Source organism: Gossypium raimondii, chromosome 10 (assembly GCF_025698545.1).
Source record: "Gossypium raimondii isolate GPD5lz chromosome 10, ASM2569854v1, whole genome shotgun sequence".
In the NCBI taxonomy this organism is placed as follows: Eukaryota; Viridiplantae; Streptophyta; class Magnoliopsida; order Malvales; family Malvaceae; genus Gossypium; species Gossypium raimondii.
In genome coordinates, this window is record NC_068574.1 from 18210820 (window position 1) to 18226971 (window position 16152).

The 16152-nt window shown below is 35.7% G+C and overlaps 2 protein-coding genes across 3 annotated transcripts; one reads left to right on the forward strand and one right to left on the reverse strand.

The window, feature by feature from the left end:
* Positions 1-3730: 3730 nt before the first annotated feature.
* LOC105776293 (B3 domain-containing transcription repressor VAL2) lies at positions 3731-11249 on the forward strand. Of its 2 annotated transcripts, none has more exons than XM_012598865.2 (13): positions 3731-4041; positions 4233-4361; positions 4769-4850; positions 4952-5056; positions 5750-6384; positions 6514-6610; positions 6713-6887; positions 6971-7047; positions 7221-7538; positions 8031-8080; positions 9049-9162; positions 9260-9327; positions 10210-11249. In XM_012598865.2, the coding sequence occupies exons 2-13, from the start codon at positions 4249-4251 to the stop codon at positions 11019-11021; spliced, it is 2646 nt and encodes an 881-aa protein (XP_012454319.1). In that variant the 5' UTR covers positions 3731-4041; positions 4233-4248; the 3' UTR covers positions 11022-11249. The 2 variants fall into 2 exon arrangements, with proteins under 2 accessions (XP_012454319.1, XP_012454315.1); XM_012598861.2 differs by having other exon boundaries at positions 3733-4041; positions 7113-7538.
* A 72-nt stretch (positions 11250-11321) lies between these two features.
* On the reverse strand, positions 11322-15078 carry LOC105776294 (probable serine/threonine-protein kinase PBL11). Its single transcript, XM_012598866.2, has 5 exons — positions 14905-15078; positions 13139-13809; positions 12732-12989; positions 12354-12476; positions 11322-12190 (listed from the first exon to the last, which is right to left on the reverse strand). The coding sequence occupies exons 2-5, from the start codon at positions 13763-13765 to the stop codon at positions 11558-11560; spliced, it is 1641 nt and encodes a 546-aa protein (XP_012454320.2). The 5' UTR covers positions 13766-13809; positions 14905-15078; the 3' UTR covers positions 11322-11557.
* Between the last annotated feature and the right edge of the window lie 1074 nt (positions 15079-16152).

Here is a 16152-nt window from a genome sequence, read left to right on the forward strand (position 1 = left end):
GTTTTATCTTCTTCATCATCAACCAATGTAGCTTTCTGGATTTGTTGTTTCTCAAACCTGTTGATGATAAATTATTATACGATTAATTAAGGGGTGCTACTGGGCATTACCTTGAAATTTTCATAAATAATTAAATAAAAAATTGAACAGTTTTGGGTTAGATTTGGATATTAATGCTTGGGAGGATTTATCTCTCTTTGTTTCTTTCCTTCTCCCATAAAGAAGGGGAATTGAAAATGATTAGAAGGAAATAATGAAATGGTGGCTTTGTTTATTCTTGGGTATTCTTTGCTTGTATCAATGATAGAAACAATGTTGATCAGAATTGGATTGGGGGAGTAATAGCAAATTTGGATCATCTTTCGATTGATCCCTGAAATAAAACCTATAATAAAAAATGAAGCTGATGGTGGCGGGCGTAATTGAAGCAAGAAACATACCAACAATGCATTTAAACAACTTCAGTGATCCAAACCTGAAGCTTCAGGTAGGAAAATAGAGGTATAGGACCAAAGTGGTGAAGAAGCCGTTGAACCCAAGTTGAGGTGAGGAATTCATTTTTAAAGTAGAGGGTTTTAAGGGGGAGCTTCAGATCTCTGTGTTGGATGATGACAAGTTCTTCAATGATGATTTTGTGGGGCATGTTAAACTTCCAATTTCCCAGGTTTTTTATACTCCCAAAATATCTCTCGACACTATTTTGTATCCCCTCCACCCCAAGAACAATAAGTCCAAGAACAATGATTTGGGTATGTTTACAAGGGTCTCAATATCCCTTTTTGAGTCTCAAACAGGGGTTAATTAAGTAGTTGGTGTGGGATAATGTTTTACTGATTATCAAGAATTATTGTTCTCTTTCAACATTGGGTACAGATAAAGTGCTTTTAAATATCTATTTTCAACAAAAGGGTTCTTCCATGGACATAAGTTGTAAATTTCTAAAACCCAGCTATTGCTTCTTCTTAAACAGGAGAAAATTGGGTTTTAGGTTAAAATTTTGTATTCTATTTTCATAAAAAAAGGAAAATTTATTTTCATCTCAGTTGGACATCTAAGTTGACATTTAAAACTCATTTAGACTGTCGTTAGAGAAGTAACGGAGCTTAACAGCAGCTTGATCACTTCGTAACAAAACGATAACGTAAGTGACTAAACCGTAACTTTTCAAACATAAGTGACTGAAATATAATCTAAGACAAATAAAAGTGACTATTTTTATAGTTTACCTTTAAAAATTATTTTTTATTTAAATGTTAAAATATAAATTATATGTTTTAAATATTAATGATTGTTTTTAAATAGTAAAATGGACCAAACAGAAAGAGTTTCAAGTTGTTTTAAATATTTATGATTATTTTTAAATAGTAAAATGGACCAAACAGACAGAGTTTGAAGTTTGAAGTGGGATGTTTTAAAATCAGGCCATAGGGCAGCCCAATTATGGAGATCAGACGTGATGAAGGTGCCGAAAGAAAACCCGTTAAGGCATGATGCCGGCATTCCCTTTAATTGCCAGAATGAAAGAAACGCGTGTTTGTCTACGTTTTAATTTAGAATTTAATACAAGTTAGTTATTGACCTAAGCTATGCTGTTTTATACTTTATGTTGTTTTTTAGGGTTTTATTATATTCATTCATAACCCCCCACACATAATGAAATTTATCATCAAACGAAAATGATGTTTTTGTTAAATATTTAATACTAATTTTTTAGTTTGATTGATTAATTAAATCAAATTTATGAGATTTTGAATAATTTTATTTATGTCTGAATTTCTAATCTAGATTTTATTTAAGTCGGACATTTCTAGATTTATTCGGTTTAGGTCTGGATTTCAGTTAGTAATTAATTTTGTGCATTCTATGTATTTATATTTAAAGTTTCTAGAAAAATTAAAATATATTTTAATTATCAATTTATTTATGTATTTAATAGTTTGGTATGTATCTATACTTAAATCCCTAAATGAATTGGTGTTATGAGTTAATCGAATACCAACTCAATTAGAAAAAATAAAATATTTTTATCATATTTGTTATAAAATCTAAAAATATGATCCATTTCAAGCAAAAACCTCATTAATTTTCACATAAATTTTCATAAATGCATTTTTACATAATTTTCACTTATTAATTATAATTATATTATTTTTCATAACATACTTTAAAAAGAATAAGCATTACTTAATATAAAATGATAAGAATAGTAAACCGTCGTTATTTTTAAAAACAAAGCTTAAAGGTATTATTATATCATATAATCATCATTTTAAATAAATAAAAAAATCCATAAAATGCGCATGATTTGAGAAAGATAGGAAATCGTGGCCGTCATCACTTGCTCATCAATTATCATTTACGTTATTGATTAGACCCGACATTTCTTTTAACTCTTGGTTTAAGTTTAGCCCTTGTTTTCGGACAAGAGCCAAACTGGTTTTCCGTTTCATTCCCACTCTACGCGTGCCTATGCGCGTCCATTTCACTCATCAACGCCACCGTTTTGAATTCACTCGCGCGTGGGTTGGCGTTTCTCTTTCAGCGCGGTAGGTAGGTAAACTGGCATCCAGGTCACCTAACATCAGCACATCATTAATATGACGTAATAAATAAAAGAGAAAACCAAAAATATCAACAGTATAATAATGATCGTTGATGGTTGACACATGTGCACGCAGAATTCCGTTGGACGGCGCGAACTGTCGAAAGACCAATTTCTCCAAAGTATAACGTCAACTCTTCTTGGTTTACTCGTAATAGAAAAGGACAGCCGAGGGTAATATCGAAAATTCGTGTCTGATACTTATGGCATGCGAAAATATGCGTTAAGATAGAAAAAGCGCCTAGTGGCGCACTTTACGGTGATATCCACAAGCGTAGTTTTATACGCTTCATATTTGTAATTCTTAATTTTGTTCAATATCAAAGTTTTAATGACGCGCTAACTAGTACGTGATATATTAGCAAAGGCTTTTTAAACCTATCAAAGCCGATTCACCGGGTCCCGCATCTGATCAAACGCTTCCCCTTGGGCGAATATCTCAACAACTAGCACGCAGCGAGTACGGGAAATAATTTATTACACAAACAGATTTCTAGTATTATAATATGAAATGTCATAATGATTGATTTAACCCCTAATATTTATCTCTTTTCTCACTTTAGATCTAATTCTTTTCTTTTAATCACTTTGGCCCTGTTTTTTCTTTCGGTAGAAAAACTGTTTGGAATATTAAGATTTTAACAACAATCATATTGTAACCTACTTAGTAATCCGTGTGCACTTAATAAAAATTAAATAAGTACATCAAGAAATCATAATCCTTTCCTAAAATATCTACCAAGAGAATGAGATATATATAAAATGCCATATAGGTTACCATATTAATGCTGTTAAAATTAAATAGTTCTATTTAAATTCTTTTATGTAATTAAATAAATATTACATATTTTTTATTTTTAAAATGTATAAAAATTGGTCTAACTGTACAAATGCAAAAGGTATGAATTCATACCAATATATATTTAAAAGAATAAGATACATCAAATTATTTGACATAAATAAAAAAAATGTTCTGAAAATAAACACTTAAATTAAAGGATTAAATCCACCAAGAAGGCATAGTAGGGGGACTTTATGTGGAATTTGAACATTATCTTATAGTAAGAGAAAAGAAAGAGAAAAAAGAGGGTGGGGGGACGGAGTTCGCCGAGTCTTGAAGTATCATCGTGCATGCATTTTTTTTTTTTTTTTGCTAAGTACCAAACTCTTTTCTCTTTCTTTCTCTCTCTTTGGTTTTTTTTTTTTTGCATGCACATGAGTTGTTTGCTATCTCTCACATCGCCGATTCAACTCTTCCCTCGTCGGAACTCCTCGTTATTCTCTCTCTTTCTCGATTCTCTTCCATAATTTATTTTCAAACCTCGTCAGCTCAAAGTCTCATAGTTGCTAATTAGTACAACAAAAAGTCGCCACCGTTTCTTTTCGCAACGATTTTCAACGCCCGGTGAAGCCGAAGCTCCTGATATTTTCGTCTAAAGGTTGTTTTTATTTCGGTTTTGTTTTCTTTTTAAATTGATTAGTCTCCTACTTTGACTGATTTTGAATCTGTTCTATTTTGCGTTTTAGCTGGCTGGGTGGATTTTCTTGAACAAAATCTTTATAGGGGGGTTTTCACTGTTTCCGATTTGATCTTCTTTTTCCCTCGTATTGTAAAAAAAAATATTTGTAGGGATTAAATTTGGAGCATGGCGTCAAAGAGTTGCATGAATGGACTATGCGGCGCTACAACGTCGATTGAGTGGAGAAAAGGCTGGGCTTTGCGATCTGGAGATTTCGCTAATCTCTGCGATAAATGCGGGTAATTATGAAATTATAATCACTTAATCCTTCTTTTGTAAGCTCAGTAATTAGCTAAGCTCACTTTTCCTAGTCTAAGACAGAACAATTGAAACTATTTTATTTACATTTGTTGTTTGTGAGTATTTAATTTTTTTTTACGTGAATTGGAATATAATTTGGTTGAATTGATTCACTCATGGAAGCTAGAGAATAATGGAACAGTTATTGAAACGATTAGATTTTTGTACTTATATCCATCCTCTTTTAACATTGCCGGAAATTTGATTATGTTTTGAATTATATAGAGTAGCTACATACAGGACATAATCCAAAGAAGGCAGAAATTATGCCGAACTGATCCCAATTCCCATTGAAAGAACTCCAATTGTTTAAAAGCAATTCATTTATGATTTATATTTGGTCTAGGTCTGCATATGAACAGTCAATATTCTGCGACATATTCCACTCGAAGGATGCAGGGTGGAGGGAATGCAGTTCATGTGGCAAGGTGTGTGACCCCAAGTGTTTAGTTTCTTGCCTTGTCATTGCCAATTTTCTCTTCCGTTTGTAATAGTGTTGTGCAAAATCTCAATGTCTTGGCAATGGCAGCGTCTCCACTGTGGATGTATTGTTTCCAGGAGCTTGCTTGAGCTTCTAGATAGTGGAGGGGGCATTATCTGTATAAGCTGCGCTAAAAAATCAGGATTGAACCCTGTAAGATCAACTTATTTAACCTTTTATTGCTTGCTAAAGATGTTGAAATTATGATTTTAGCATATTATCGTATTGTCTATGATAACTAGACACACCTTTTGATCTTGGTATAATTGTGCCTCTATAACAATCTCATTTTGATCCTTCTCAAATTGATTTAGTTGTTATCCCAACCCAGTGATGCAACCTCTTCTTTAGTTTAGAATACTTTCAGACTTTTTTTTGCCTCTCTTTCCTGTATTCTTTTTCCTTCTTTAAAATAACTGTCTCCATATATGTTGCATATTATTATATTAGTTTTTTTTTGGAGGGGAGGGGGGGAGTCAAAGATTAAAAGGAAAAGGCTCATTCTTTCATTGCAGATTAAATTAGAGTTTAGAATAACATTTTCACTGGAAAGCCTTAGCATTTACTGATTCTCGATCTATCTAGCCTTGCGCACCATGGTCTAGGATTTTTGTATTCTGTGGTGAGGATAACTATTTATGACATGAGGAAAAGGGATATTATTTGTTAAGATATTTTCCGTTTTATGTTAACATCTTTATTATATTAGTTCTATAATTTAGTTTATTTCAGTTTTTGGTACCATTGGTACTTTCTTGTACATGCTAGACTCCTGCTAGCTTATGCTAGAACTTTTATCCATAAAAGTTCAGATATTTATGATGCTTTTAAAACAAATTTATACAGATGATTGAAGATGAAAAGCCTAATGGATTTGGTATAGTGAAGATTGATGCTGGTCAATTGCACTCAATCTCTGCAGACAACCAATTGATTAGCATTAGCAATGAAAACCTAAAGCTTATGCAGTTGAGCAACAATGCAGAAAGCATTGGACTGAGGCAATTGCTTCAGCTTCACAATGATGACTCAAGTAGGTCTTTGTTGCAAATGAAACAGGAGGAAGTTTTGCCTCCTGCAATAGACATTGGAAGCACATGCTTGTCAAATACTAATCAAGCATCTAACGGATCAGTTCAAGCTGTGAAACCTGCCATATTTAAAGCTAATATTTCTGAGACATTGCCGCAAACAAATTTAAGTATTTCTTTAGGCAGTTCATTAGGCAACCAAAATGTTTTTCCTGGTTCAGTTGTGGATGAAAAAGGTAAGATGTCTTCAGTCTTGCAACAGGCATCCAAATCTCTCCATCTTCTACCCAAGCCTCCAAAGCCAGTGCTAGCAGGTTTGGAGGTGAATGCAGGCATGGTACCCCAGATACGTGTTGCTAGGCCTCCAGTAGAGGGACGTGGACGGAATCAGTTGCTTCCTCGTTATTGGCCAAGGATTACAGACCAAGAATTACAGCAAATTTCTGGAGAGTATCCCCCATTGTTTCATCATTACTTTAATTTTTTTTTATGAACAAAACCCTGCATAACTGCTAGATTAAAATTTGCATCTATCTATTAACTTGGTCAGTAAAATCCTTAACCAATGTAAATTTCCAGTTCAAATTCCACCATTGTTCCTCTGTTTGAAAAGGTTTTGAGTGCAAGTGATGCTGGACGGATTGGTCGCTTGGTTCTGCCAAAAGCATGTGCTGAAGTTAGTTCCTATTCTATCATCATACACTTGCAACTGATATTTATTTACTCTTTCTGTTTAAAAGCTTTGTTGCATCTCTGTTAAAAGAAGTATAAATTGCAGGCTTATTTCCCCCCTATATCTCAACCAGAGGGCCTTCCCCTAAGAATTCAAGATGTAAAGGGAAAAGAATGGGTGTTTCAGTTCAGATTCTGGCCTAATAACAACAGCAGGATGTATGTTTTAGAGGGTGTGACTCCTTGCATGCAGTCTATGCAGTTGCAAGCTGGAGATACCGGTACCATTCTAAACCTGACTATGGGACAATTCAATTTTTTTGGTTAGCTCTCATTGAGTAAAATGTCATGGTTCTCTAAACAGTAACATTTAGCCGCATGGATCCTGAAGGGAAGCTTGTTATGGGGTTTCGTAAAGCAACAAACAATGCTGTTGTGCAGGTAAAGTAGCAGTCACTTTCCATGTTAGCAAGCTTGATCATTTATTGATATGATCAAATAAACAGGAAAACCTACCATCTGCCATTCCTAATGGCACTCTTTCAAGTGAAAGTTTGTTTTCGGGTGTTTTTGAGAACCTGCCCATAATTAGTGGTTACTCTGGCCTTCTTCAGTCACCGAAGGGAAGCACTGATCCACACCTTAACGCACTGTCCAAACATTTGAGTTCAACTGGTGGTGATATTAGCTGGAATAAATCTGGGAAGCACGAGGACAGGATAAGGGAGGGCTTATTACTGCCATCTATGTTAACTCCGGAGAGAAAAAGAACTCGGAATATTGGGTCCAAAAGCAAGAGGTTGCTGATTGACAGTCAGGATGCTTTGGAGCTGAAACTTACTTGGGAAGAGGCACAGGATTTGCTCCGTCCACCACCAAGTATCAAGCCTAGCGTTGTTACGATTGAGGATCATGATTTTGAAGAATATGACGTGAGTACATTTTCTAGAATATTTGGGGTATAACAATGCTTATATGTTTGGCTGTTCTGGTGCACTTAGCTCTTCCTATCAATTTAACTTTGAACCTCTGATGATTGTTCGAATACCAGTTTTCTGTCTTGGTGCCAATCATTTTGTGCATTGAAAACTTTTTGTATCTATAAGAAAAACTGGGATTTATTAAGCCCTAAGTACGACATAGTTGTCAGTTTTATTGGTAAATTTAGTTTATATTTAAAGAAACAAGGTTTTTATTTTTATTTTTTGTTTGTTTGGGGGAGGGGGGGAGGGAGGCCTTGGTTAGGCATCATTAATGCACCTTTTAGTTATCTTTTCAATCTCATTATGCCATTGAAATAAGATGGGGACATGTTTATGCGGACATATTTATTGATATAGTATGTTCCTGAAAGAATTATATCCATCTAAATAGTAAAAGTCACCTCAATTTCCCATAATTGTTTATACATGTTTTTCATGCAGGAACCTCCAGTGTTTGGGAAGAGGAGCATCTTTGCTGTCCGTTCAACTGGGTGAGTGTATGCATTTATTTTTAGACCTTACTCTGAAGGTTAAGACAACCCTTGTCCAGGAGGAAAAATTAGTAGTTAAATTACTTTTACCGTGAGTAACTCTAAACTTATAATTGGTGCTTTCCTCTGCATTTCCTTTTTTTGATGTCTCTGTTTAGTTCCTTTATGCTCTGTTTCAGAACATGGATTTAAGAGTTTGGATTTGGATTTCATTTATTATGTAAATTATAAAAATAAATGCATATGTTCTGGACAATTATTTGAGATTCAATATAATGTATGTTAGAAAAGTATAAAAACATGGATTTGTCAAATCCTAAAATATTTTAAGATTTTCAAATTCATCACTAAATAGGCATCTAACAAATACGTGGATTTGAGAAAGTATCATGAATGTGACATTTCTAAACAGTTTACTACTCAATTTACACTATTTTTGAAATCGAAATCCAAATTCTAAAATCCTAGTTTACAAACGTGACCTTAGAAAATTTAGTAATATCAATTACATTGACATGAGAACATTATTTGAAGTTAACAGCTGAGGGCCACTGATGTAATAGCTACTGAATGTTGATAGGATGCGTTTCCATGTTCTTTTCTTTTTTCTTTTTTTAATCTTTTGTGTGTGTTTGTGACTGGTGAGGGAATGTTGTTAGAACCATCATTCTCTGTTAAATAAAGTTTATACTGATTGTATTCACGTGGAATTTATGTCAATATAGAATCTGAAAACAACATTCAAATTCAAAAATCTTACATGCTTAATGATTTGGCACAAGTTACTTAAGCCAAATGTCAATTCCACTGGAAATCTTGGAAATATCAGCTCAGTTTCATTCAATAAAACAACTTGTTTTGTCTATTAGCAATTTGTGTCTGTTGCTGTGCTAGAAAGGATCTATCTCTTTCTCAAGTCTATGGTAGGGTAAATCTATCTAGTCTTGAACACTAATCTTGATCCTCAGGGGACAAGAGCAATGGGCTCAGTGTGATAGCTGTTCTAAATGGAGAAGGTTGCCTGTTGATGTTCTTCTTCCACCAAAATGGACATGTGCAGACAACAACTGGGACCAAAGCAGGTCAGCATTTTCTGAATCACATTTCTTGTGCGTTCCTACTTGTACCCTTAAAGAGTTACAAAGGAAATCTTTTCATTTCCTCCCATTTTGTTCTCAGGTCATCATGTTCTGCACCAGAAGAACTCACCCCAAGGGAGCTAGAAAATCTTCTTAGATTGAATAGAGGTACATTCTCAGTATATATTCCTTTTCTAAAGAACAAAGGTGCTGTATTAGTATTGGCTTTCTTATCATGAAACGTTTCAATCTTTCTACATGCAATAGCCAAGCTTTTTCTCTCTTGGCTAAAGTAATCAGCTGTTTGGGTATCTCTGAGAAGTTCATCATATTGAACAAGGGGCATGGGAGGGAAACAGATGGATATTATTGAATAGAATATAAAGAAATGTTAGGGGTAAAAAGGGAGGAGCAGAGAAACTAGTGGGAAAGATCAAAGAATCAAGAGATGAAAACCAGAGAGAACAGGGAGAAAGAATAAGAAGGTAGAAATTGAGTTTTATTACTCCAATATAAATAATCCATGATACAATTTGTCAAAGAATAAAATAAAGTGAAATAAATTCATAATATCTAAAGATTGAATGAAAATTAGCTAACAGCATTACAGAAGTATGGTTACAAACCAAAAAACCCTAACAAGAATAAAATTCTAGTATATCCCATATGAGAAAGCCATATACTTCGTCATAATCATACAAAACTATCTTTCACCATAAATGCTTAAACTTCAAGGGCCATAATAATGTGCTATAATGTTAAAAGGTAGGTTCTGGAGTTAGTACATCATAGTTGGCTGTTGCTGTGCAGACATCAAGCCGTGTGGCTTTTTCGTGTGATGAGTTCTTGTGGTATTGTTTTGTATTCCTTGACCAAGTTGTTCTAGCCCAAATGGTTTTTACGTATACTTATTCTGCCATCACACTATTACTGGCTGCATCTTGTCACTGGATTTATTACTGATTTTTTTTTGCATTTTTTAGTCAGCTTCACTGCTTTCCAGAGACCATTTATGAATAATAGCTATTAAGCCATATTTTATATGAATAGATTTCAAAAAAAGGAGAATAGCAGCATTCACTAGGCCAACCCAGGAGCATGAATCATCATCTGGTTTGGATGCTTTGGCCAATGCTGCTATCCTTGGAGACAATGCAGATAATTCAGGCACGACGTCAGTGGCAACTACTACTAAACATCCAAGGCATCGTCCTGGTTGTTCTTGCATCGTATGCATCCAGCCTCCGAGTGGAAAGGGAAAACACAAGCCAACATGCACATGTGTTGTGTGCATGACAGTTAAACGTCGTTTTAAAACCCTCACAATGCGCAAGAAGAAGCGTCAATCAGAGCGTGAAGCAGAGATTGCTCAGAGGAATCAGCAAGCATGGGGTCCCAGTGAAGAAGCTGAGGTAGACAGCAGCGCTAAGCATGTATCATCATCACACCTCAATCCTTTTGAGAATGAAGCAAGGTCGGCTAACGAGTTAGAATCCAAGAGCCAGAGCTCCAACAAGTTGGTTGAAGCTAACAAGGGACAGATAGACTTGAACTGTGATCCTGACCGTGAGGATGATTCCCAATTAGGTCCCAACCGCACAAGCATGACAAGTCTTGTTCGAGTGGCAAGCCTTCCATTGGAGACGTACCTGAAGGAGAATGGTCTTACAAACTTGGTATATGAACAGCAAGGAAATTCAGCGTCAAATGCTCCACCACAGAGCATGAGTGGGACTGTGGAGGGTGAGACACAAGAAAATAGCTGTTTCCCTTCTGCCACCGAAGAGCCTGAGAGTAAGGATGAAGAAAATGGTGAAACTGGATCCGACAGAGTCGATGACAACAATGACAAGGATCCTTAATGAGACTCTCTGTTTGTTTTGCCTTAAAATTCTTTTTAACCCCCTTTGGTTTGGTGTTCTTTTCCCTTAGAAATCCATAAGGCGTTTGGTATTCAGGTTTTCAATCCCCATATATTTATGCATTACAACAAAATTACTATGAATATATAGTGAGAGAGAAGGGTTTACTTTTACGCGTGTAAAAACACAAACAGTTTTATATATATATATATTCATCATTTTAACAAATTGATAGTTGTAAGCTCATTGTGCTTTATGAAACTGACTTGAATGTAGTTACGTGCAGATGATGCAAAAAAATTCATTGGAACTCGCATTCTGTATAGAAGTAGACTGATATGAATGATTATGAACATATACATAACACTATATATTAGAGGGTCAGGCTTGCACTCTTATCTACAACAACAGCATCCTCCCCATTTCCACATCTAGAAGGATCAAGACAGTGGAAGAACCACATCTATTATCTTCTCTATGTTGTGTTGAAATAAAAAAGGGACAAAAAAAATGAACAAATGCATATATATAAACAATCAATATCCTTCTACACTAGCCCTCATAAGGGTTGCTGATGATGATCTTCTACTTTCTTGCCTCTCAGACTCCTCTAACGAGAGTGTCGAGGAACAAGCTCGTGGTGGAAGTGCCAATGGCAGATTAGGTGGTCTTGTAGGAGAAACAGACATCCAGGCTCTTGATGGTGGTGACGGTGAGAAACTTGACCTGGGTGCAGGAGTAATGATGCCGTTGAGACTCGGTGACCTTGACATCTGTTTTCCAGCAATTGCTGCTGGATCTTGCAGAGGAAACCGACAAGAGTATTTCAGGTCTTGGATGATTTTGAGATGCTCAACGATGGTTCTCATGGTTGGCCTCTCTGATGGGTCCATCTGGAGACACCTTTGTGCAATGTCAGCCACCGTACGGGCAGCTTTCATAGGAAAGCGACCTTTGAGCTGAGGATCCATGATGAGTGACAATCTACAATTGTCGGCTAGGAATGGCCGGCTCCACTTCACTAGGTTCCTCTCTTCCTTGGGATAACGGTTGTCAAGGTTCTTCCGGCCAGTGAGTAATTCAAGTAGAATGATCCCAAAACTCCAAACATTGCTCTTTGGAGTTAGTCGCCCTCTCTCCAGAGTCTCTACGGATATATTTGCCACAGCCTGTGTAGAGAGAGAATAAGTTCCCAACAACCCGAAGAGGAAAATTTATGTAGAGAGTTGCAATGAAAATCTAGACAACTTAGTGCACCACAGTTTGTGGTTTAAAGCAACAATAATTATAGATCAAATACTTAAAGATCAATTACATGGCAAAGTAACTTACAACTGAATTACTGGAGATCTCTTCTGTCTCTGGGATATGACCAACGCACCCATATCCTGAGAGCTTTGCACTGAAATCCTTGTCGATCTGTATGTTGGCAGTCGAAAATTCATTGTACATTGCCTGCATATGATAGAACCTTTTAAGTAATTATGCATTTATAAAACCAGAATAGTACTTATTGACACAAACTAATGTAGCAAGAACGGGAATTGACTCATAATATCCAGAAAGGGCTAATCAATAAGAGACCTTATTTCAAACAGAATAGTCATCCCCGTTAAACATGATCAAAGCTCAATCCAAACATGCAAATGACACAGCTCATTCAGTTTTATCATCTGAAAATATAGACGCACATAGATATTTGAACCATACCTGAAATGGTCCTTCCTCATGCAAGAAAGTAAGACCCTGTGCAGAACATAAAGCAATTTTCATGCGAGTATTCCAATCAAGTGGCGGTCCATCCGATCTCCCGTATAAAAGCCGGTCTAAGCTTCCATGAAATAACCTCTCATAGACCAACATTCGTTGTTCTGAATTATCACGTGCATGGTACCCAAGCAATTTACAGAGATTTGGATGTTGCAATGATGCAAGAGTGTTTACTTCGTTTATAAATTCCCTTAAACCCTACAGGAACAGAAATAAAGCAGTGAGACTCTCTAAAACAGTACCCTCAAACATTTCCAAAATTAAGGGAAAGGCAGCAACAAAATAGCTTACCATTTAAGGATCACAAAAATCATGCGAAAAAAATTTCATTGGTATAAATTTTGTACCTGAGTGGATGGGTGAAGGCGAGTAACAGTAGCTTCAAACTTCTTTGAACTTGATGTGTCATCTCCGAAGGATGCCTTGTACATAACAGAAGATAGACCCTCAGATGTGCATCGATCAGAAGAGAAATGATGGCAAGCAGCTGCAATTTCTTCGTAGGCGAAGTTACGTAGTGTTCCAGAGGGAGGCAGGGGTAATGGTCCCGAAGCAAAAAGAGGGCCACTAACATTCCCTGCTTTAAAACTTCCCATTGTCTTCAGCGCAGTACTGTGGGGAGATGGAAGTGGAAGAGGCTGTGGACTTGATGACTTCTGTTCCTTGACTAAACCAACACGACTCTTCAACTCTTCTTGTTCTTCAAATTCAACTGACGCAAGGTCATCTTGCTCAGCAGCATCAAGACTTGACGGAGCAGATAATGCACGTGTCCTATTGCAGCTTGCCTTGTTATTAGATTGAATTGGTTTTACTCTGGTTATAAAACTTGGGGGTGCAGATTGCAGTGATCGTGTCTGAATTTGGGGCTCAGGCAGCATGGTAGGAATATGCTCTTTATGAGCAATGTGTTTTACAAAAACTGACTGTTTGGACTTTTTCTTGTTGCTTCTCAAAACTGTAAAACACCCCATCTTATATACAAACCACCTAAATTGTATTTCGGACTTTTATGTTTCTGCAAGAGGACAAAGAAAAAAGCACACAAATCAATAGAAGCTTTGAATCAGCTAGAACATAAATAATGCAAAAGTCTACTCATCGCAGCATAGGAACAAGGTGCAAAAAGGACAAAAGAGGACCGGGGTATCATTTTTGTCTTGTAATATCAGATGAACAATCCATACCATCAACAATATTAATTATCTCAAATACTCATTGCCTAAACTACAAAATTCGAGCCATTGGACGTCTCATTATGATGAAACCAAAGGCTGCATATCTTGAATAAAAGTTGCATAAAGTGGTTAAGATAAAATCATATGTAAGAAAACACGTTCAAATAGATATCTACACAAAGATCGCATTGTAATTTACATCAATTCCCCTCCCCCCCCCCCCAAAAAAAAACCCCTTCCCTTATCTTCAATTTAGTAATTGCAAAGATTATATGGCAGAGGAAAAAAAGCCCACCTAGCAAAACCTAGCTCAAACAAAAGCGTACAGTGCCCAAAGTTCAAATCTTTTATAACCAATTACAACAAACGTCAACATGGGTCAAGAGATCAAATTCCATAAACTCTAAAATAATTCAGTGAATATGCTGACGAGCCGGTTATAGCTTTCAAGTGCATATTTAGTAATAAATTATCGCCATGGGATGCATAAAAAGAGAGGGGAAAAAAAAAGAAACACCAAACACATGCACAATGCAAACTAGAGATTTGCAGGGGAAATTCATTTTCTTTTAACAAAAAGAAAAAGGTCCTTTGTTCAGCAAACTATTTCATGGTCCAAATCAGCATAAGACACAACTAAGCAAACATAATTAAAAAAAAACAAAGAAGAAAATTCGTCAACCAGCATCTGGGTTTACAAAATTCAACCACAGATCCAAAATAATCCAAAACTGAAAATAGGAAAAAGAGAACATAAATTGCACATCCACTAATCAACTATTAGAATATTCTTATCTGCATGACTAATAAAAAAATAATTAAAATAATTCTAGCGAAAACACAACTTTCAAACAAAACACACCCAGAAATCATTAACGAAATTTCAATTGTTTTCAGCAGAAAAAAAAAAAAGAGAAGAAAGGTGAGAATCAAACCTATGTAAGCAGGTCATGCAAAGGCGAAAGAGAGTAGGAAAACAGAGAAAGCTGAAAACCCAGAATCCCTTGTTTGGTTAGTTTGAGGAGAACAACTTTGCAAGTCAAAGAAAGGTAATGGAGAGAAAAGTTGTTCACTGTGAGAGAGGTTTTGAGAGGAAAAAGAAAGTAGGCAAAAGATGAGTAGAATATTATATTATTATTATTATTATTATTATTAGGAAGAAGAAATTCTTTTTTCTTTTTTTTTTTAAGAATTGAATAGGAGAAAAAGACAGCAGCAATGGTCAAACCAACCAAAACCCGGATGTTAATTAACAGTTAATATTTTATTCTAAATTTTCTTTCAACAAGCAACACACGCCTTCTCAATTTTTATACTTTGACACTTTTATCCTTTTCTTTACCACAAAATTTCCAAGCATATTTGTTGTGGGATTCTCATTCGTTTTGACCATTGAAAAACAAGTGTTTTGAGAATGAAAGAGAAAGTAAATAAGATTATGTTAGTTAGGTAAGGGAGGGAAAATGTAGAAAGAAGGGTGGGTAAAATGGTAAAATGAAGAGTGCAGCAGCTAGATTTTCAACGAAGGAGCCCATCGATTGATGTGACTGGACAGTCAAAGTTTAGAAAATTAGTTCCTTTTTATATTGATAAATAAAAAGGGGGGTGTGGTCAAAGTGACCTTTCAAGATAGGCATTTGACTATCAACTGTGACCGTCCGATTCATTGTGGGTTTCAAAGATCTTTTCTTTTGAATACAAATAAAGGCTGTGTGGGACCCCACCACTTTGTCCTTTGCTTTGCCTAACCTGGTGGCTGCACACGCGCCCTAAAACAAAATCCTGCTGGGTCGATCCTGGGCCCGCTTTCACTGCTACCCTTGGAATTTTTTAACATTAGCCCAATTTGGCTTCCGGTTGGATCCATGCCTCATCCTCTTCTCCCAAGCTATCAATTTCACAATTATTATTAAAAAAAAAGTATGTATTAGTAAGTTTGTGTTTTAGTCCCTCAATTTTAAAAAGTTATAAAATAATCATTAAATTATTCAAAGTTCTCATTTAAGTTTATTTGCACTGTCTGCACCAATTGAAAGCTCTTTTTCCTCTCTTTTTTTTCTACAATTCAATTTTTTTTATGAAACAACTTTAAATAGCACGAATATGCAAATCAAAATCCAAACAGCTTTCTTCTCCAATTTCTAACATTAATTGTCAGATCAACTTCGACTTGTCAATGGGTA

Excerpts from the sequence above, each read along its gene's own strand:
- LOC105776293 (XM_012598861.2), top strand. The coding sequence starts at position 4,249 with ATGGCGTCAAAGAGTTGCATGAATGGACTATGCGGCGCTACAACGTCG. Across the intron at positions 5,057-5,749 it reads AAAAATCAGGATTGAACCCT|ATGATTGAAGATGAAAAGCC; the intron begins GTAAGATCAACT and ends AAATTTATACAG. Across the intron at positions 7,048-7,112 it reads CAAACAATGCTGTTGTGCAG|GAAAACCTACCATCTGCCAT; the intron begins GTAAAGTAGCAG and ends TCAAATAAACAG.
- LOC105776294 (XM_012598866.2), bottom strand. The coding sequence starts at position 13,765 with ATGGGGTGTTTTACAGTTTTGAGAAGCAACAAGAAAAAGTCCAAACAG. Across the intron at positions 12,990-13,138 it reads GCCTTCACCCATCCACTCAG|GGTTTAAGGGAATTTATAAA; the intron begins GTACAAAATTTA and ends CTGTTCCTGTAG. Across the intron at positions 12,191-12,353 it reads AGATCTCCAGTAATTCAGTT|GCTGTGGCAAATATATCCGT; the intron begins GTAAGTTACTTT and ends CTCTCTACACAG.